At 30.0% G+C, this 24,017-nt stretch overlaps 1 protein-coding gene across 1 annotated transcript; it reads right to left on the bottom strand.

The window, feature by feature from the left end:
• Window positions 1-16,671: 16,671 nt before the first annotated feature.
• Window positions 16,672-22,119, bottom strand: LOC120079841 (probable E3 ubiquitin-protein ligase XBOS32). The gene is made up of 10 exons (XM_039034271.1): window positions 20,919-22,119; window positions 20,748-20,807; window positions 20,391-20,462; window positions 20,109-20,284; window positions 19,847-20,007; window positions 19,118-19,176; window positions 18,964-19,010; window positions 18,269-18,412; window positions 17,783-17,874; window positions 16,672-17,582 (listed from the first exon to the last, which is right to left on the bottom strand). Exons 1-10 carry the CDS (start codon window positions 21,111-21,113, stop codon window positions 17,056-17,058), a joined length of 1,533 nt encoding a protein of 510 aa, XP_038890199.1. The 5' UTR covers window positions 21,114-22,119; the 3' UTR covers window positions 16,672-17,055.
• Window positions 22,120-24,017: the final 1,898 nt, after the last annotated feature.

Here is a 24,017-nt window from a genome sequence, read left to right as displayed (position 1 = left end):
TCATTTTAGTGTTTGTACTTATAAATTTAGTTTCTGCAATTTTAATAAACTTTAAGGAACATTTGGGGTGCAAAATTGATTATTCTACTCTATTGGTTATAATAGTCTGTGTTTAGGATGTAAATTATATTAGTCTTAGTTATAATAATTTGTGTTTGGGGTAAATACTATTTTAGTATGAATAAAAAACAATAAATATTGTAACAAGGGAGAGAGATGATGAGTGGAAATAGTAAATACTATAGTAAATAGGATTTTGAGATAGTATTTAACATACTTAATTGTAGGGTATAAATAGTTCTAATTCACCACGATTATATTTGGAATCCTAAACATGGAGTGAACTATAATAACCTACTCCACCAACTTCAAGTTGGGGCCAAACACCCCTTAAAAGACTAAAGAGACAGTTGTAAATATAGCAACTAGATCCAAAATATTTGCATATATAACACAATGCAAAAGAATTTGTAATGTAGTAAAATTTAGATTAAACTCTCAGTCTCTTTGAGTCTATCACTGAATCTATAGTCTCTTTGAGTCTATCAGTGATAAATCATATCGACAACAGAAGTCTAACGATGATGGAGTCTATCACCATCATTGTTAAATTTTGCTATATTTACAATTATTGTAAAATAATATTATGCACTTAATTATTAGTCTTAAAAATGCTACTCACTACAATTACCCAAGACTAAAATAGTATTACAACCGAATAAAATCCTTTAGGAGGCGTTTAGTTTGAGGGTTTTTCTACATGGGAATTGGTACAGGCATCCAAATCTCATGTTTATTTCAAAGTTTTCAATTATTTGTTTGGAAATAAGCTATTTCTAGACATCTTCCTTCCTCACAGACAAGGGCTTTTTATTCCCTTACAAACGTTGGGTTTTCTCTTTCCTCCTCTTCATCTGTTTTTATTTTATATATAATTACACTTTAAATAAAGTTAATTAATTAATTAATTAATATTATTTAACAAAATAATATAAATATTCATTTTAATAAATCGATAATAATCTATAAAAAATATTTACTTAACTTATTTTATAATAAAATTTTATTAAAGAAATGCAATTACTTTTTTTATATAAATTAATAATTTATTAGTCAACATTATCTTAAATATATTTAATTAGTAAATTAGGATTAATTAAATTTAATTAGTACAAAAATTCATATTTCAATAATAATAATTTATTTATTTTTTTAATAATCAAGTAATTATTTATTGAGATTAATTTTAATTTGATTATTCATTATGAACATGTAATCATCATTATTGATCAGTTAATTATTTATAGCGATTAATTTCTATTACTTCATTCATTATTAGCATATCATATTTACATTACCTTTTTAGTGTTCTTTATTAATATATCATATTTTTATCTCATTTTTCTATTTTTTATATAGTATATTGTTTATTAAAATATATTTTCTTAGATTATTTAATTAAAATTAAAATTACTAATGTTGAAATTAATTAATTACAAAAATGATTAAGTATGAGACTATAATTAATATGATGTTCATTAAGTACATTAATTGGTTAATTTTTAATTGTAAATACTCATTTATCAAATATTTATAATTAAAATTATTATTGATTCATAATAATTAATTTTTTTATCAATATATTGAATGTTGTTTACTGGTTAATTTATTAAGAGCTGTTTTTAAATATAGAAAAATCAATTAAAATATTTACAAAATGTAGCAAAGTTTATCAGCGTCTATCATTGATAGTTCTAAAATTTTGTTATATCTTGTAAATATTTTCAATAGTTTTACCATTCGAAATAATTTCTCATTTATTAATCTATTACAATTATAAAAGATTTTCATGCTTAATTTCGTAAATTAAATACAAACATAATTTTTGTTCATAAAATTATGATAGTATTCTCATGCACAACTAAACACAGTTATCTTTAATTTTCAGACATCTTATTTTCATTTTTTTTTTATTTCCAAACATTTATAAAAGCTTAAACCAAATGATTTTTTTTTTTAAAAAAAAAGGGATTATTGAAAATGGGTTGAAGAAAGAATATGATAGGAGAAAAGAGATGTCAGAGTTGATAAGTTGATAGATGATGTTTAATTCTCTGGTTCCAAGTGAGTCCTTTTGTTGTCTGGTGCGAGAGACCATAACCATAACCACTAAGCTCTGGTGGGTAGCAGAGAAGGAAAATAAAAGCATTAGCATTTAGCCAGTCGTAGTAGTAGTAGGCAGTGCCCAGTGGAGCATTGTTCACTTACCTTTTCTTACGTAGGCTTCTGCCAAAACCATCAACTTCACTAACAGGTTTTAAATTAGATATGGGATAACTGTAACACAATAAAATAAAACTCATGGATTCACCCTGTCTTGTCCCATCATCAACCTTGTGATCATTACCCAAATATTCAATATACAAAAACAAATATCCTTCCTTCATCATCTTCTTCTTTTCTGATTCTCTTCCGGGTACATCTCTATTAGTTTTACGAGGCAATTTATCTAATTGTAAAACAGAGTGTCCAAGATATTCGTAAGATATAAAATTGAAGAAAAAATATTTAAGTATATCCTGGGTAGTACGTATTTTTGTGTGTCCCCCAAATTGTCCAATCACAATTTATCATGTAGGATAAATTTTTTTTACTTCTTTTTTTAGATATTTTAGTTATTTTTTTATATGTGTGATGAGAGTGAGATGCATAAAGATGAATGATGTTTAGGATACATAAAGATGAATGATGCTTAGGATGCATCTAAGTATTACCCTAAAATTAATTTTAAGTAAGTAGTTAGTGACTATGAATTGAATTCATGTCCACTAAGTTCTTTATTAAATAATTATTCTTTATTTATCACTAGGTTAATTCATGATATATAGTTAAGTTAAGATATAATTTTGGTATACCTGTATTTTGGGTTTCGTTTTGTTTTGATACCTATAATTTCAATTGTCTTGTTATAATCCATGTCAATTGTCAAATTTTAGTCCATGTATTAGTGTAAATCTCAAACTTAATTTTCAATGAAATTGGTTGTTAAAAAAACAATAATAACACGTGCTACCATTGTTACATGACCTCTCAAGTTTACAATATTTAAATTACTCTTCTATTTTATATCTTTATGATGAGTTATAATTAGTTTATATTTATGAAATGCAACTTTTCTGAATTTGGATTTATCTTAATTCAATTCTTACACAATATGTAACCATAACATTAGAGGAAGCTAAATTTTTAAGAAATTGCCTTATTGAATTCATCATTCTTCAATCATTTTTCTTACATATGTTTAAATATCATATAAAACACGAGTTTAATCTCATCAATTGACAATGAGAAGTAATCTACAATATTTTTTTCTTTTTTTTTTGAAAATTGTGAGATCTCTCTGACTTTCGCACATAACTGCTAAACAACCTTCTCCCGACACTTACATAAACAAAGAGAAAAGTCTAGTTTTTACATGGTCACAGGTAGTACTAACAACTTAGTTATATATTAACACCAAATTTAACCAATAAAAGAGTGCCATGTGGACTTTTTTTTTTTAAGCCAACAAAAATAGGGTTGGATGGCATTTAAGAGTAATGTAGGGTGGAGTGTGAAAGTGGCCAAAAGAGAAAAGTTAATTTGTTTTGAATTTATAGGGTTTAGTCTGTAAAAAGTTATTGGAATAATTGGAGCAGTGGGAGTCGACCACTCGTTGTTGAATCATGAATGAACAACACAATCAGAAAATAAAACCCCTACCTATATATATATTCTTCCACTGTTCCACTGCAACTCTAAACCACTCCCCAATGCCATGATCCACACACAATACAAATTAATTAAGAGACTTGAATGGGTTTCTTAAAAATAAATTAATTAATTATTCCAAATATAAGAAGATATATCACAACAGAAAAAACCATTTAGAGATATAACAAAATTTATATCCATCTTTTGGAGTTTATTGTTGTTAGATTTTGTTATATTTACAATTCTTTAAAATGTTACTACAAGTTTAGTTATTGATCCTAAAAGTGTTATCCACTTCAAATATCCATAAGAAAAACGGGGCACTTGCAAACATATTTATATGCTTTTTAACTTTTACAAATATAGCAAAAACACTTCAGCCTAGTCCAAACAAAAGTTTGAAAAGTATAAAATGTCTTTAAACCCCCAAACCATGTTGCATTCACCGAAAAGGGAAAATACTCTACTTTCCAAAGTATCTTTGATGTAATTCGTTAATGAAGGATAAAGTATATTAGCTTATAGATATATTTTCGATACACTTGAAATTAATGTAGATTAATGTTAGATATATTGTTGATACACTCATGTCTTAACTTCAAATATTTATTGATTTATGCTTGATATACTCATATCTTATTTACGATATATAGCTTATACACTTAGAATTTCACGCGAATAAAATGAAACACATGGTTTACTTTAAAATAATTAAGTTACTAATTGAATATTGATTGGTATTAGGTATACTACTGAAACATCATATCTTACTTCAAGTATTTATTCATTGATGTTTATATACTCAAAATATGAAACATGCATGTTTACTTTAAAATATGTTAATGTTTGAATGTTGATTGTTGTTAGATATATATTGTGGATACACTTGAAATGTTGGTTGTTATTAGATATAAAACTGATATATCAAACTTAAAGTAAACAAAAAAAAAATTAAAACTTGATTTAAAATTAAATTTGGTATATTAATTATAAATCTGATATATCATAAAAACTCGATTAACAAGAAAACAGATCGATTCTTCAAAACCTAAATCAAAGGAAAAAAATATTAAAACAAAACACAAAGACTTCCTATATTCGAACAAAACAAATAAACAAATAAATAAAAATAAAATATACGAAGAAGTTGAAAAAAAGGCAGATAAAATTGTAAAAAAATGCATGTTAAATAGAGAAGAAAATGGTGATCAATAGAGTAAATAAGATTCAAAAAGTGAAAATGCATACATGAGAGAAAATTGAAAATTTGTTATTTAGGTACATTAATTCATTGATACACCTAAAATTATCAGCATATATGTGACTACAAGCTGAAACATAGAGAAGAAATAAGAATAAAAACACTATTTGTTAAGAAAAGGGCAAATTTGACATGCATAATAAACGGAAATTAAAAGTTGTGTACTTTTTTTTTTCCATATATGCAATTTTAAAAAGATTAAAAAAAACAAACTTATCATTTAAGGTTGCTATTTTTGCCATTCATTGTAATTTTCCTAAAAAATGTGTGTCACGCCAACTTTCAATTAGAAATTGATAAGAAACTTGACAGATGGGTCAAGAATACTACCAAAAACAAATCTAGGATCAAATTGTTAAGTTTGAAAATTCAAGAATCCAAACGTAATTTAAATCAAATCTTAGTAACTAAAAGTGTACTCTATCGAATAGAATGTAATATTATGTAATACCTATTTTCCTCTCTTGAGTTTTTTTTTTTTTTTTTATTCTCAGTTGAATTAAATTTTTGTGGGATCAAATTTTGAACTATACAAGTGAGGGATGATTCTTTGGCCTTACTTCCATATTTTCTTCATATATATGTATTATTTAATAATGTAGACTTGGTATCATTATTCTTAAATATTGTGACATAAATGATGATAACTAATATTGAATAAATCATTATACCATCGTAGTATTATGAAAATTTTGATGTATCTAATAAGTTAATGAAGTTAAAAAGTAATAATTGATAAGTAAAATTTAAATTTTAATTAGTTACTTATAGAAATTTTACAAAAAAATGTAATAGTTCATCCAGTAACTTTAATTTTTGCCGAAGAATTCTTGAATTAATTTTCAATCTTTGTTATAATCAATCTCTAATTTACAACATCTGTTTTAAAGTTAATGATTCGCTTAATATTTTAATTTAAACTTGAAAAATTCAATAAGATTGATCTTTAATTTAGAAACCTCAATATTCGTAAGATTTCAAATTTTAGGCTTACGCTAGGACTCTTTAAAGTTTAACAACTTAAAAAATAACCAATTCTCAAACTTTTTATATCTAAACGGTAATGTAAGAAGATCAAAAATAATATGGGACGAAAAGTCAATATCTTGATTTTACAAGAAGATGTTAAAAATATTGATAAAGATGTCAATGTCAATAGACATATGTTAAATAAAAAAGTTATCAGAAAATTATATATATATATATATTATATATATATATAAAATTAATAAATAAACTATTTACCTTCTTAAATAAGGAAAAAAAATTATTGCATATTACTTATATTGCATTAACGATTTTTTTTAAATATGTTATTTAATATATATTAACCAAATAGGGTAGATGAAAGTATGACGAAAATAGGTTTTTAAATCATTGACCTAGTACACGATTACACCTTAGTCGTGTACCCGGTACACGATTAGCCCTAAATCATGTTACACGTTACACGAGTGTCTGTTGATCTGGCACGCGCAGTCTGCCGTGGCAGTCATGCAACGTTGACTAAGGTAATCGTGTACCCGGTACACGATTACCCTAACTCGTGTACTGGGTACACGATTTCTTTCTCCATTAAACCGTCGGACCCTTCTTCCTCATCTAAAAGCTTTCAGCCTCTTTGCTTCCATCTTCTCCGTCCACTCTTTGCTTCCGTCTTCTTCGTCCAAAATCATCCAAAAACCTCCTCCGTTTGCTTCCGTCTTATGCATCCAAACGTATCATTTTGCTTCCATTTAACTGTCCGTCTAAAATCGTTCAAAAGCTTCTGCCTCTCTTTGACTGTGATAAAAAAAGTTTCCCTACGTTGTTTTTCAATATATATATATTGTTTGCTTTTGGGCTGAACGTAATGTGTAGTTTATGGATCCATGATTTATTTATTGAGTTGAATCTAGAAATATATGTATATGTTTGTCTATTTATTGGGTTGATTTTGTCTAATATAGTTTATGAACTTAGAAATTAGATTTTGTTGGGCTGATTTGTTGGGCTATTTTTTTTATGATAATTTGTTGGATGATTATGTATTTGTTGGGTTGAATCTAGAAATATATGTATATGTTTATAAAAATGAAGATTGGTTCATATATATATTATTCTGTTTGCATTTGGGCTGAATTAAAGGTATGATTCATGGATATATTATTTTGTTTTTATTTGGTCTGATTTAAATATATAGTTTATGGATCTTAGATTTGAGTGATTTAAATGTATAGTTTATGAATCTTAGATATAGGGTGATTTAAATGTATAATATTTAGATATAATATATTGAACTTAGAAATTGGATTTTGTTGGGTTAACATATTAACATTTATTTTTTTTTTTGTCAACTATAACTGTTGAAAAAATCATAATAAATATGTCGATGCGTCCTGAAGATTTAGTTATTCTTGAACCTGGAAATGATAGAGACAATGATATTGATGTTGAAGTTGATGAATTATTTGGAAACGACCGTAGTGGGGAACATGATCTTGAGTTGGTACCATCGGATATGTTCATCCAAATAGAATTGAGAAATTACAAATTCAACATGTAAACTAGGGTCTACGTTGAAGGAAAGGAATATAGGTGTAGAGAATTTTAGTTTAATACAGAAAGGAATGTTGTTGCTGTAAAAAAATAGCTTGTGGTCGTAATCCAATAAGCAATTAAAAAACAATATGCATATAATGTTAATTATAGAGGGTGTGGCAAGCCAAGAGAAAAGCGTTGATTGTTGTGTTTGGTGATTGGGAGAAATCACATTCAGAGCTTCCATATTGGTTGAGTGTTGTTGCTCATTACAATCTAGGAACACGAACAAATTGGTTTTTCCTTCCCTCCGATATGCCGACTATTTTTTGTCGAGTTTTTTGGTCTTTGGTCCTGCAGGGAAAGGATTCAAACATTGTAGGCCATTAATCCAGATCGATGGAACTCATCTCTATGGAAAGTATAAGGAAAAATTATTAACCACCTTATCTATTGATGCAAACGGACATATATTTTCACTTGTTTTTGCTATTGTTGAAGGTGAAAATTCGTCCAGTTGGTCATAGTTTTTGTGGGCATTGCGTGAATATGTTACCCAAAGAGATGGTATTTGCTTGATTTTTTATAGACATAAGGGCATTCTTGCTGCAACTAATAATGAGGAAATTGGTTGGAGTGAACCTAGAGCATACCATCGATATTGTCTTTGCCATGTTGCCAGTAATTTCAATACGAAATATAAATCAAACCAACTAAAAAATTTGGTGTTTAAGGCAGAAAATCAACACCAAAGGCGCAAGTTCATTCGGTGCATGAAAGAATTGAAACAATTGCACCCTCAATGCCTTGAATATTTTTCAGATATTGACTTGGAAAAATGGACCCAATCACATGACAGTGGGTACCGCTATGGTGGATGACAAGCAATGCAGCTGAATGTATGAATGTTGTTTTCAAAAGTGTTAGAATGTTACCAATTACTTCTTTGGTTAGGCTAACATTTTATCGCACAATACTGTATTTTGAATGTCGAAGACAAAAAATCAGTAAAGCACTCGATCGTGGGGACATGTATACAGAATATGCCCTAAGAAAACTAAGAGGTGGGAAAAACGAGCATCTGTGCATGCGGTAACATCTATTGACAGGGAAAGTCAAACTTTTGAAGTACAAACTGGCATAAGTATGATGTCTCCCTATAAAGGACAACACACCCAAGTTTTGAGCTTGAAAGAAGGAACATTTTCTTGTAATAAGTGGCAGTCATCCAAGATTTCATGCTCTCATGTAATTGCAATTTGTATTACATGCGTATGACATACACACCACTTATTGATGAATGCTACAATTTGTCCAATTTCAAGTGATGTTATGAAGATCGCTTCCATCCAATAGAACACCCAGATTATTGGCCAAAATTATCATTTACAGAAGTTCGTCCAAATGCAGACTTACTAAGAGAACAGGATCGGCTAAAAAGTACGCGCATTCATAATGAAATGGATTAGAGAGAGGCAAGCCAAAAAGTTCAATGTACAATTTGCAAGAGAGAAGGACATAACAAACGTACTTGTCCACAATATACATTAGGTGCTTCGTCTTTGGGTCATTAGGTATATCTTTTTTTTACTTGTATTTTTTATGTAATTGTATATTTTATGTACTTATATTTTTCATGTAATTGTATCTTTTATGTACTTATATTTTTTATGTAATTGTACTTTTTTATGTAATGAATTTATTTTTCATGTAATTATATCTTTTTATGTACTTTTTATGTATCTTTTATGTGATGAATTTTATTATGTAATGTAATTTAAACTTCTTAGGTAATGGAGCCTGGTCCTTCTAATCTTGTACAATTATATCCACAAAATACACATCGTTCACAATCGATATGGAATAGTTCTTCCACAGTAGTTTTGAATTATCAGAGAAGGGAGGCGTTTGCACAACATACTATCCCATTTGATCACTGCATTATTCCTTATGTTGAACAGACAGGTTTTCTTGGGGTTGCACAAATCGGTTTTATCCAGCTTGATTGACACCTTATTATTGCTCTAGTTGAGCATTGGAGACCAGAAACCCACACATTTCACCTGTCTTGTGGGGAATGTACAATCACGCTGCAGGATGTTGCCATACAATTTGGGTTATGAGTGGACGAGAAACCATTGACAAGTTCACTACAATATGCTGGAAGAACGTTTCTGAAGAGCTCGTAGGCGTTCTACCAGATGATCTGAAAGGATCAAAATTGAGTATCCCCTGGTTAGCGTCCCAATTTTTAGAATTACCTCCCGATGATGACGACATAAGCGTACGTAGGTATGCACGAGCATACATCATGCAGCTTATTGGAGGATTTTTATTCGCTGATAAGTCAAATACTCTAGTGCATCTCATGTTCCTTCTGCTACTATCTGATTTTGAGCATGCTGGTACATACTCGTGGGGTGGTGCATGTCTTGTATGGTTGTATAGAGAACTTTGTCGGAATACCAATGCATAAACGTTGAAAATAGCGGGGCCACTGATACTACTACAGGTGTGGGCTTATGATAGATTTTCAATTATAGCACCACAAGTCTAGTTACAGGCCCTAGACCATCGTCCCCTTAGTGCCAGGTATTATTTCATTTATATATTTATTTTGTTATCATTTTATGTAAGAATATAAATTAATTGTATTTCTTTATAATTTTAGATGAAATGGTGTATTAGCTGCCTCTGAATAGTCAGTAAATATGTTGCTCGTGTACCAAAAAATATTTGACAGACTGATGCATAATCAGGTAACAAATGTATATATAAATGAATATTTAAAACATTATTGATGTTATTACTTATCATCTTTTTTTTTTATTTTTTTTTTGTCAGATTCACAAGATTTTGGTCATCCTTACTCTGATTACTGTCGTTGATGGTGAAAGATATCTGGTTGACCGTTTTAAGCTCACTTATATGTTCCATATAGTTTAGAGTGACATCATCCAGATCGTGTGTTGACGACGAATTCGATCTCGATATTAAACGACTGCCTTCATTGTCCATATACACTCCCAACATCTACACTAGATTGATTTTGAAGGTAGCACGACCAAGGAACTGCTGCCAAATCCATGCGAATTATATCCTACTGGCATGGACGACATATCGTTGGCACAGGCAGAATTAACAAATAGGCAGTCTGTATCAGATGACTACTTTTCCTGGTACAATTCAATTACAAGGCGATTTCATCACACTGACGGCACTTACTATTACTGTGGTAAGGATATATTAAAATCAAAACACACATTTCCAGTATATATTATCATGAATATTGGTTAATATTTTTTTTTCCATTAGTACAGGACATTTTATTGGAGATGTACAACCATATTCAGTACAGTATAACCTTACCAAAACTTGGGTTCAACTGTGTCGAGCAAACATTGGTTCAACATTAGAAAGATAATTATTCAATGACAAACAAGACGACTTCAATGTTGCTGACACCGTCGGAAAGATTCATCGTTAGGACGATAATGACGTTAGGGTAACATATTTAAAGGACACGAAGAAACCCCCAAGAGGGGTATAAAGGCCAGGGGTCGTTTTTTAAATCTTCAATGTAAATTTTCATTTTCAATATTGTCAGATGTAAAGAACTATTGTAAATCTTCTTTAATATTCATGACTTGTTTTTTAATAATGAGTGCAAAAATAATCTATATTTTCATTATAGATTAAATATATAATTAAGTTTAATAATGAAGGAATTTGTGGACCAATTCATAAAATCTTAATATTGTTATACATCTCCAATTAAAAATAATAATTAGTCAATCTATTTTTTTTTTAAAAAAAAAAGAAAAATAAATCGTGGATCCAGTTCACGAGTTTCCATGCAACCGGTCAACCGGTCAGCCGATGTGGTGCTGACTAGATTAAAAGTAATCATATAACTCGTACACGATTTTGCCACATGGCAATCGTGTACCCCGTACACGATTTCACTACCATACTTTTGTCAATAGTTTCAATACCCACCTATTTTAAAAAATACCCTATTTTTGTCCATATAAACATTATTTTTAAAAAAAATCTTCACTAACATTCGTGATATTTTATAACTAATTTTCTAATTTTCATGATTTTTTTTAACAATATAAATAATAGAAATGTAATTCGAAAATTTAATACCGTTTATTTAACTCAAAATTTGTTTGAAATGTTTTTGTCCTTTTTTTTGGGTTGTGTTTTATTCTCAAATCTCTGAAAAGGCAAATATTAGAAAGATCTTTTTGTGACAACCCATGTACCAACATTGAATATTGTGTTTTTTTATATTTGATTGTTTCGAGAGGACATCCTAGAGAGAGAAAAAACAAAAAACCAAAAAAAAAAAACATTGGAGAGAGAGTTTTGCAACCATGCATGCAACTTACGGTTCATAGAAGTTTGCTTCTTCATCTGTTTTTCATTTTTTTTAATTATTATTATTGATTAGGACTATTTTCAAATAAGAAAATCAATCAAAATATTTATAAATATAGTAAAATTTTACTGTCTATGTTTGAGGATATGTAATTAAATTTACCTTCATCTATCCACTGTTTTTGGGTCAATTAACCATTTAAGATGGTACTGGAGCTAGTTAGTTCAGGATGTTCTATGTGTCAAGCTCGTGCTATGTTGTTTCTTTTCCAATTAAAATTCATTTTCACTTGTTGGGTATTTTTTATATTTCAAGTTCACAAATGAGGGGAAATGTTAGGTAATATGTAATTGAATTTACCTTCATCCATCAATTTAAGCTTTTGGATTAATCGGTGATTTAATTGAATTTACTATGTCTATCATGATGGACTGCGATATATTGGAATATTTTACTATTATTTGTAAATATTTTCAGCACTTTGTCATTTAAAATAAATTTTCTTCTTTTTCTTTATTATTATTATTATTAATAATATTATTACTATTTTAAGCTTTTTCCCATTTGCTGCCTTTTTCCAACTCCAATCCTTCTATAACCTTTTTCTTTGCAAGAGGTTTTGGAAAACTTGTTCCAAAATTATATGGACAGTGGATAAAGATACTTATGACTAACATGTTTATGTTTTATTGGGGTTAAAAATTACTATTTACTTTCCTTTACTTTCTGTGATTTTAGTATACTATAAATTTTTCTCATTTTAAAAGTTTCAAATCCTTAATTTATATAGTTTTCAAGAGTCTTCCAAAAATATATCATTTTGATTGTTTCCTTTTGTCTTATATGTTTTCTTTGATCAGTTTACATTCAAGGATCTTTTTTTTTAAAAAAAAAAAAAATAATAATAGTATTAGAGTATTGGAACCTCTAACCACTTAATGTATATATGCCATGTTCAAGGGACAAATATGATCTTTTTTTCTCTATTTATTTAAACTAACAAATATGGCTAAATTATTTAGATGTGACAATAAAGCTTTTAAAATGGTATAGGACTAATCTAAGATTTAAGATTAATAATATCGATATAAATATAGTTGAATTTCTAACTTTAACATGGTTCAACTTATTGTCTACGTGTTTATCTTTAACTAGGAGATCATATGTTTCAAATCCCTTTAATATTCAATATGTTGTTGAACTCTAAAATTAAAAAATATAATAATTATAATTATAACACAGTTGATTAATGCATATTAATTATTACTTTTAAAAGTCACCTCATCCTGTTATATTTTATTTAGAAATATTTATGAAAGTTTGAGATTTAAATTAATATATTTATAAAAGTTCAGAGTTTAAATTGGATCTGTCTCTTATACACATCTAGATGTGTATAAGAGACAGAATAATAATCGTTTGAGGGATTTACATTTTCAATCCTCTCCCATGCCAAAAAAAACATTGTAGAAATTGTCTATATTTAATTAAGGAATTTTAAGGTAATATTAAAAAAAAAAAACCATGAGAAAGAGGTTTTTGGTATAAATGTTTCGCATCACGTCAATAAATAAAATGTTGAGTTCTACTCCATCCATAATTATTCTAGATTATCATAACTCAATTACGATATACTCAGTTCACTTAGATTAGAAGCTTCAAATCTCCCAATTCTATATTTATGGTATTAAAAACAAATTGATATACTCGGAAAAAACATATATAATTCATATTATTAAATTAATTATCATATTTTTTTAGTCTCATCTTTGAATTAATTGATAATTTTATGTGGTATCTAAGTAAGAAGTCATTTGTTCGAACCTTTATCATGATATTTATTCTTTAATAAATAAAAATTGGTTTTCACTTGTTAGAGCTCCTACAAATTTGTATGCACACAAACAAATCTTGAGTTAATTAGTGATTAATTAACACCATAGTATTAAATTTTCATATAGTGACATTTTCATTGATATTTCCTCATTTCCATGAATTCGACATCAACATGAGGAGTATTTCTATTATATCATTGTAAAATCCACTAAATATAAAAAATAAACAACCAAATTTCACTAATGTAAATTGAGACCTTGATATTTTATCGATATTTTCATCGACACCTCAATTAAATTGAGATCTTGACGTTTTCGTCGGTAACGTGGATATTTTAAATTATGATGAACACGTATCATTAAAAAAAAAAAAAAGACAACTTAATCCTTTCAAAATTTCAACAACCATACCAAACAATGCACATTTTTAGTACAACCCCTCTCCCTCATGCAACCCACTTTTTTCTGTTCATTTCAAGCCAACCTTGTACTTCTCACAACCACTTCTTTTGTTCGTAGTATATTACAAATTGTCGGTAACTTGGTTGAATTATATGTCTACTAAGACTTATTTGTCACGACTTTTAATGTTATGAATAATCGAAATTAACTTTGAGATAATATTAATGATCACAAGAAAAGTGTCCAACTTAGCCAATTAAATCGATTTTAATCATATTTATGTCTTTCTCTTAAGAGTGAAAGAAAAAGTTATCTACTTGACTAAATTGATCACGATAATATACTTTTCATTCGAGAAAAGAAGAAAACTTAAGAATTTGGACGTAGTCGACAAATCCTTCCTTAATATATAATGTCATATATATTTCTATCATTTTAGGATAGTTTAGTCAAGTTAATTTCTTTATTTATTTGTTCAAGAAAAGAGTTGTGGTCAAATTTAACATTTTAATACTCCAATTAATATCTTTTTAGATATTGAGTTTTATTTCACAATTCTACCTAGCTTTAACAACCATGTTAATGTATTAACTATTTTATTAACTATTACTACCAAAAAAAAATGTATTAATTATTAGCTTTAAAATGAAGCATAAGGAATGTTTTTTCCCCCTAATTTTTTTCTTTTTAAAAACATTGTCAAAGCTAGCTTCAACATGTGAGCTATTTTCTAGTTGGTTTTTTCATCTTTAATTTTACTAAAACTTTAGCTCCTTAATTCTTCTCAAGTTATTTTTCTTTTTTAACACAATCATTTTTTATTTGTGAAATTAAAACTAAATCCAAAATAAGTTCAAATTATATAAACTAACTTCTATAATAAAACAATGACTAGTTTGGAACTATACTCAAATTACAAAAATCAAGTTGGTAAAAAACTATTAAATTGCACAACTCTTTCTTAGAGAGAGAAACTGTACATATTTCCATATATATTTGGAAAAAAGAAAAAGTTTTTAATTCAACAAAACCACACCCTAATCTAATTACTCCTATTAACCTTTAAAAATGCATTCAAAATCTATTCGATACAAATCTAAAGCATGGTGTCTTTTTCATTTTCAAATTAATTTTTTCTTTCTACAACTAATGCAACTTAGAATCGTTAGGCATATCATGTAATCATTTCAAATAACTATTCATTTCTCCTATATAGTAACCTCTCGATACAAAATCAAATTAAAGCACGGTGACATAACTAAAAATCATTGAACATGTCGTGACACAACTAAGAATCATATCGTGCAACCTCTTGGAACAATTTATAGATATATAGGAGAGAAGAAGATGTATTGGTAGAGAGGAGGGTTTTGGTTTCATTTAATTCCATAGTTGAAACTAAAAGTAAGTAAGAAGTTCCCATTGAAAGAAAGTTTTTGAAAACTGCAAGTTCCCATGCTCTCCACTTTCAATATACCTCTTTAATTTTTCTCATTTCTTTTCAAATCTTACGTGATTGAGAAGCTAAAAGATACAACACATTGTCATATCATAAGTTTTTGCTTGTCATGTCACTTTCTTTCTATCTCTCTCTCTCTTTATTAACCATGTTCCCTTTCCCTTCTTCTTTATATAAACAAACCCTAATTTCCCTTTCTCTTCATCAACCTCCAGGTTCCTTCCCCTTGCATTTTTACATCACTTCATTCTTCCCATGTCTGTCTTTTCTTCTCCATATTCATTTTCCTTATTTGCTCCTCATTTACTACTCCTCACATGGATCCTCTTTCCCATCACTTCCTTATTGTTTCTACTCCTGTTCTCACTTCTTCCGTTCCCGACACTGGCTCATCATGTCATGGATATTAGAATTTAACGTCCTTTGGCGATATCTCACCTGAGCTTTTGATGTGGTTTTATTACTTTTTTTTTTTTTTTTCTTGACCTTGCAGGACTTGTTGAGTTTTAGGTATCTTAATTAGTAGTTTGATGGTTTTTCTCTTATGTATTTTTTTATTTTATCTTGTCCAATCTTCCCACCTTAATTAAGGTTTTCTATTCCTCCTGAGCTTGATACCGTTGTATTACATGTCTACTTTTGGTTTATATGTTATTTGTTTCTTCCCTTTCAATTTCAATAGTTCATTTATTATCATTAATGATGGTCATTTTCACTAATTTAGTGATGAGTTTCACATTAATAAAACTATATTTTAAATAGGAATATTAGGGCAATCTAGCTACATGTCTTGTGAAATAAAATTGATATATAAACAACTTTTAAAATAGCACATGTTATGTACTACAACTTGTACAACCATTCAAAGTAGAACACATTCATTGTAATCTTCATAACTCAACTAATATAAAATTTGTACCATCGACTTCACCTCACCACCTCATATATTATCAAAAAATAATAACGACAAATAAATAAATAAAACATATTTCATTTAGGTTATAAACTTCCATTTCATGTTCATACAAAATTCTCTGCAAAGAGAAAAAAGAGAGATCTAAACGTTCCTTCCAATACACAACATTGGAACTTTTCATAGCACATATATACAAACCTTTCATCAATCTCACCAAAAATTTAAGCATTCTCTTCTTTTACATGGAAGGGCCAAAAAAAGAGGCTCATATTTGAAACTAAATGGAGCTGAACATATTACATACCATCAAAATGATTATTATATAGGATCATTTCCAGAGTATGATCCTTCTTTCTTTTCTTTTTTTTTTTCCTTCTCTTTTTTTCCCTTTTTTTTTTGGGGCAAGTATATGGACACTGAATAAAGTAAAAAGGAAAAAGTAAATGTTAAAGAGGGGAAAAAGACCTTCAAAGTAAAATTTCTGAGGGGAAAAGAGGTATTTATAATTGCCTTAGATGATTTTCAGCATCCGCTTCCAGTTGTTACGTACTGATTCAGTGCAGATAACCATGATCTCCTACCTTCGGATGCTGTTCGTCGAAAACCTGACGATCTCGAACACCTGGCAACATGATTCCTCATGCTCCTGTCAACATTGCAAGGAACCAAAGAGGAGCTACTACTGTGAGGATCTCCCATACAGAGATTGGTGTTCAGTTTCATTGAAGGAAACCTCTGACAGCTGAGGGATCGAAACGATGTTCCGAGTGGAGAAATCCGGGAGCAAGTGAACTCGGGCTTGCATAATGGGGTGGTTAATGTGGGAGGTTCTGGTGCCTCACCAGAACAAGTGCAGAATGATAGAGACAAACTTGTTCTGGCGATCTCTTTGGCAATTGGCTTCGTTCCGGGAAGTTTAACGAAGGAAACTATGCCATTTCGGCAGAGTGGGCATGCTATTGAACCAGGCGGACCAAGAGAAACTGATGATGTGCTGTTTGTGGAACAAAGGTACAACGCACAGCTCGTGCAGAACTCATGATCACAACCTGCAACGTTCAACATAATGTGCATTAACCACGAGCATGTTTGAATGTTGAAAACTGAAGCAATTTCTATAGATCATATTCCGTTGTGTATCAGAACATAAGTGGACAAATTTGATATGAGAATTGCAAACTATAACAACATAGAAAGGAAACGAGAAATATCATAACGAAATCTTCTTGTCTTCCTTAATCAAAATTACCTCGTGCAGCAACTGTGCATTCTCTCTCCAAACAGACTACACATGGATCTTGACATGTAGATAGAGAGTCACAACTTCTCCATCCACATTCTCTGAAGAAAAATACACGGGTTCTTAATTTAGTCATCCGATGGTCTACATAATCGAAACCAATTAAAGAAGAAAAGAACACCAAAAGTAGAAATGGCATCAAAGGAGCTATAACAAATACATTATGAAATTGCTTAATGTAGGGTAGGATATACTGAAATCAGCTACATCGAAAATTAAGCTAGAACTAGAACAGGACATAAGCATTTTCTAACCATATTTGTGGGGCATTGGATCGAGGCTAAAGTGATGGTAAGAATGAGCTAATGGAACTGAAGAAGTTTGAAACCAGATTGTTGATTGTGAAAGGTAACAAAACTTTACTGAAACTTAAGTTAAAAACCGAATAGAGAACGGCAGTAGATATTTTGATATTTTTCGCCAAGAACAACTCACCTAGCAATTCTAACAATGCTCATAAGGGGAAGAGTCAAATATGGTGAAGGGACAAGATTTGTTGCTGCTGCTCCTGGTTCTTTGCTAAGAATTTCCTCAAGCCAGTCTCGGTGCCATGAACGAGCAACCATCAAGGGAGTCCATCTTCAATAAGATAAAAGTAACATAGGATGATCTGACAACTTCAAGTTTATAGGGTAAGACAAATAGAACTATATAAAAATCCCAAAAAAGAAAAGGACTGTTTTATTTATGATCTTCATTGTGCATCATAACCATGAGAATTAGAAACAACTTACAACAAAATTGTCACATATAGAAGAGTAGAATCAGTAAAACACTCTTAGCATGACAATTTATTTTGGGTCATAGGCTATAAGCACGGAAAGCCATGATTTCAAACTAACAAACAAGGAGTCAGATTACAGAAAGTATTTCAGCACTCGTTATGATTCCCAGTAACCGTACAACGACGTAAAGCTTAGAACACCTTTTCTCATCCAAATTAGCCTGCCATTTACTAATTTAAGATCCAATGGCCATTTCTTTATCTAGAATAGGAATGACAAAGAATTGAAACAAAAACCAAGCAGAGAAACTAATTACTACGAGATGCATCCACCATCCATAAAAGGTTTGACCTTCACCAAGGTTGAAATTAACAGCATTTGAATATGAATACTCGAGAAGCATACCCATTTGCATTTTGAGCAGTAAGATCGGCTCCCCTAGCAATCAACATCTGAGACCAAAACACGGAAACTATCATTTCAAGTACCATGTACAATTATAGGTCTGAATTGTGAAAAGTTCTCATCATTTTCCTATGGCCTTCAAATGAGGACTTACTTGACAGCATTGGGCATTCCCGCCACATGCAGCATAATGAAGGGCAGTGCTTCCAGCACCTAAAAATGAAAACATGATCATCTTTAGGGAAATAAAATCAAACTTAAGAAGAAAGCCTCAAAATTCAATCTTTTGCAGGTTCTAACAGACTAATCCTAGCTAGCAAGCTCTGTTGGAAGAAAATCATGACTAATGAACGTGTTTAACTGAATATGATTTTTTTTCAGAAAGAATACACCCAACTTCAAAATACAATGACACATTTCTAAACGTAAAAATCAATATCTAATAATAATCGATTAAAGCGAATTAGAATCTAAACTTTCGTGCCAACCTAAACATAGTTCAACTAACTAAAGTATTATCTCATTGACCAAAAAGTCAGAGATTTAAATTCCCACATTCACATGCTATTAGACTCAAAAATGTAAATTTTGATGCAGCAAAGTACAGAGCAGACCAATTTTCATTATTTTATGACAGTAACATGCAATGAACCTTTCTTCACATTAGTAGTCTAATAGAACATGGTTAAAACTATTGAACATGATATACTTCAACAGTTTTAAGCTTTTCAGAACTGAGAAACAGAAAATAAAAAATAATGAAAAATAACAGGAAAAAAAAAAAAAAAAATAGAGGTTCAGTTAACACCTTCATAATAGCACAACTCATATTCACCAAAAACACACAAGGGAAACAAAAAACAGGAACTAAAATGCTAGTTACCTATTAGATCAATGGTGGTACCATCTTCTACGGTAACCTGAGAAGCAGAGGCACCTAAGTCCAAAAGTAATTGCACACTGTCAATGTGCCCATTTAGCGATGCCATATGCAGTGCTGTGATGCCTCCATCTGATGTTCTGTTCACTACCTCCTTCAGGGCACTAAGGGATGAGATGCAGGTAAAAAAATCAATGACTTGACGTAGCATAAAAATAAAAAGAAAAGTTTGTAACTGACTAGGATTATATTCAAACAACAGTACCTGAACTCAGATTTAGAAACTGGTTCTTCATTGTTCGAACTACCATTTAACATATTCCAAAATTTTGGTGTACTAGGAACATAATCAGCAAGCAGAAGTCGGATGCATCGAGAATGACCATTCAGAGCAGCCAAATGAAGAGCAGTACCTCCATTCAAATAATCCGCTCTGTGAATCTGATGTCTCCCAAAGAAATGATGACAACATTATCAAACATTTCCCATAAACTACTTCATAGAGAAATTAGAACTGGTAGAATTAAGGCTAAGGGATGTAGCTCACGTTGGCTCTAAAAAGCATAAGAGTCTGAACAACCTCCCAATGACCATGTTGACAAGCTTGCATCAAGGCAGTCTGTTGATGAGAAATGAAATTTTCAATTTTGAACTCTTAACAATATTGCATATATTGGAAACTTGAGCAGCTCAACTGGTTAAGACATTATATAATCAACCAAAATATCGAAGGTTCACATGTCGTTGTATAAAAGAAACAAACAACTAACACATAACAAAGGGTCTAGTCTAATCATAGTTTTGGAATTCATTGATGGATATAATGCAACATCACATTGAGGAATGAACCAAATGGAGCAAAATGAAAACAGAGAGCAACAAACAACAACATTCCAAATCATACCTGACCCCGGTAATTCCGTAGATTGATCTCGACACCAGATTCAAGCAAGAGGGAGACAATCTACTCAAATGGATGGCAAAGTAAGTTGAGTCAGCATCAGATAGACATTTGGAAAATAGAAACTCTAAGTTGAAGAGAAAAATCAATCTCTTCAAGAGAGAAGAAAAATACCTCATGATGGCCATGAGCAGCAGAGTAATGGAGAGGGGAATTTCTTACACCAAAAGTTGAATACCTCGCCAAACGAGGATTGTATTCCAATAAAGCCTTAGCTTCTTGCAGGTCTCCATCTCTTGCAGCTGAAACTAATCGTTCCCCAGATGCAGAACATCCAAAGGAATTCCCAACAATGCTTAGAAATTTCATTGTTTCCCCAAAGATTTCTCTCACAACCTATATAGTGTATCAAAAGAGCCCAAGACCACCTTTCTACCTGATACTCTCACCTAAAGTTGTGTATGTGCAACAAAATAACCCCAAGGATTTACAAACTAATCCAACCAAATTCACAGAAATATACAACCTAATTCCCACCAATCAATCAGGAATATCCAAATTGATTGGTTACAACAATCTAGAAATTCAATATATAAACAACTTTACATAATTCCCTAAATGATAAGGAATACAAGGAAGCAGCCGGCTAAGGAAATGCCGAGGTGATAATTGAACAAAGAAGGTAAAATACAAAAGAGAAAAACCCAAAACTCCAATTCCTTAAAGAATTTCTCTGCACTTTCAAAATCAGCAAAAATCGACGAACCCCACTTCGTTCTTCAACAAGAATCTTCAATCGCCAAAACCCAACTCAGAAATGAATCAAATGATCAAAAACTGAAAGACCCACTTGCGGTTTTGAAAGAAAAAGCCCCGAATGCCAATGGAAACCTTCGATTTTTTCCTGCTTCATCCAAAAAGTGATCCAAATCCCGTAGAAATGGAAGCAGAAAAGAATCGAAGGGAGGAAAATCGGGATTGAAAACCTCCCCTTGTCAGGGTGAGATCAATCCAAATGAGGAAAAAGGAGGAATGGGGTTAAAGAAAGAAAGAAAGAGAGAGAAAATTGAAAGGATAAAGGGTAGTGACGGTTCAACAAGAGAAGGTTGTAACGAAAATTTGCCAAAAACAAAGGGTGAGTAATTACAACACAAAGAAATTGGGGATAGAAATTGAAAGCAAAATTTTGGGGGATTTTTCATTTACAAGATGCTGAACCAAACAAGAATGGAAGGGAAAAGCGAGTATTAATGATTGGTAATAATTAGGCAGTGAATATATTAGGTGGGTTGTTCTTGATTTGTTCTTTTCTTGGTTCAGTCCTTGTCTTCCTTCTTCCTCTGCCCTCTGCCCTCTGCCCTCTGCCCTAAGCTCTGTGTCTTCCATTTCTTGCTCTACGCCAATTCGATTTTTAGTTGACTATAGGATGTAAAATTATTTAATAACAAACAAAAATGTTCACATCTTCAATTAATATAAGTTTGCCTTTTTGTAACTCAATATTTCTAGTGAAGTTATATGTATTTTAAGCCCATTTGATTTAAAAGAATGAGAATCTATATATGGAAAACTTCATTTTCATTATTACTATTGTTTTTTTCATCATTTGTGGAAGGGGAATCAAGTTTCTAACCCTTTTTTTTTCCTCCTTTGAAAATATGTGAAATGAGAGGATCGAATATCTCACTTTGAAGTTAATAGTATAAACATTATGTCAATTATGCTCATTTTGGTAACAAGCTTCTAACCTCTTGATCAATAATACGAGTTTTATGTCAATGAATTATATACTCATCTTAGTCGAAAGTTTCATTAGTGATGTTTATGGAACTCATCTCCAAATTTATTCCATCATCATCATTTCTCTCATTTGTTAGAGTAATTCACAATATTTTTGTTACTTATTTTCTCTCTATCTTATGTTTACTACTAATTATTTTTCTTTTAATATGAAAATAAGAAAAAAATCATGTTATACTCAGTTCATAAAATTCAGAGTATGTTTGGGATAACGACTATCCTAAAACTATAATAATCACCTCTTGCTACAGTAAATATTATTTTATGTTCCCCAATAGCTACAATTAGCTCTATTTCAAAACCTCTATTTGTTACCGTATTTCTATTTGTTACGGTTTTTACTATTTTACATTTATAATTTTTTAATTTTTTGCTACCGTGTTTACTATTTTCTTTTTAAATTAAAATAGTTTACACCTTAAACACATACTATAATAAACCAAACTAAAATAATCTACACCCCAAACACAAACTATTACAACCCAACTACAATAAAATAAACTAGGACTATAATAACCAACTTCTTACCCAAAATGCCCCTTAATGTTTGTACCAATTAAAATTTTAAAGTAATAGTTATAATAATTTAAATAAAAAATGTTATAATAATTTAAATAAAAAAACTTTCATAATAATTTAAATAAAAAAAACTTTATAATTGAATCAATTTGAACTATAATGATGATGTAGAGATGATGTAGACGATAGAGTTACACTCGATTCTATTTAAAATTTTGTCCAAAATCACGTAAATAAAATTATTCATCTTCCAATCACCATATCAATAACAAAAAAAGTTATCACATAATTTTTTCTTTAATAAGTAGAGAAAATAGAGAAAGACGTGAAGATGAAAGTCCATTCACATTAATGAAAATTTGTCAATGTCTATTTAACTTTATGTATAAGCTTTTTTAAAGCAAAATTTTATTATTAGTTATTAGTTTGAGATTTTAAGTCAATATTTATTTATTTGAGATTATATAAGGTGGGGATTGAACTTTAACCTTGAGATTATCTTACATATTTGACGTCAGTTGAATTATACTTATTTTAACCACCTTTAACTCAATAGTATGATATAGATTTAATATTAAGAAATTTAAATTTAACAAAATTGTGTAAGAGGGGAATTCATTTGAAGAGGTCAATATAATGTGGAAATTAAATATAGTAGTTTCACCAAGCATATAGAAGTCAGATAGTGGTAGCCATAATGTAGAACTAGAAGCGTCCCATTAAATTTTATAAAATTATATTCTAAACCTAAATATGCGGTGAAATTAATATATTTGATAAGTTTTTTTGTTTTTTTGTTTTTTTTAATTTTGGTAGATTTAGGTTTGGTTTGTATACTTTCTCAGCACAATAAGGATGGATGGATCTATAAAGGGCTTAGGAGCACGTATCACCCTCACATCATATCGTATTATATATACATATATTTTTTTTTTATTAAATATAAAAAATATT

Source organism: Benincasa hispida, chromosome 6 (genome assembly GCF_009727055.1).
Source record: "Benincasa hispida cultivar B227 chromosome 6, ASM972705v1, whole genome shotgun sequence".
NCBI classification, from domain to species: domain Eukaryota; kingdom Viridiplantae; phylum Streptophyta; class Magnoliopsida; order Cucurbitales; family Cucurbitaceae; genus Benincasa; species Benincasa hispida.
This window is presented reverse-complemented; position numbering and strand designations above follow the sequence as displayed.

Excerpts from the sequence above, each read along its gene's own strand:
- LOC120079841 (XM_039034271.1), bottom strand. The coding sequence starts at position 21,113 with ATGAAATTTCTAAGCATTGTTGGGAATTCCTTTGGATGTTCTGCATCT. Across the intron at positions 20,285-20,390 it reads TTATGCTTTTTAGAGCCAAC|ATTCACAGAGCGGATTATTT; the intron begins GTGAGCTACATC and ends GGGAGACATCAG. Across the intron at positions 18,413-18,963 it reads ACTGCTCAAAATGCAAATGG|ATGGACTCCCTTGATGGTTG; the intron begins GTATGCTTCTCG and ends ATCTTATTGAAG.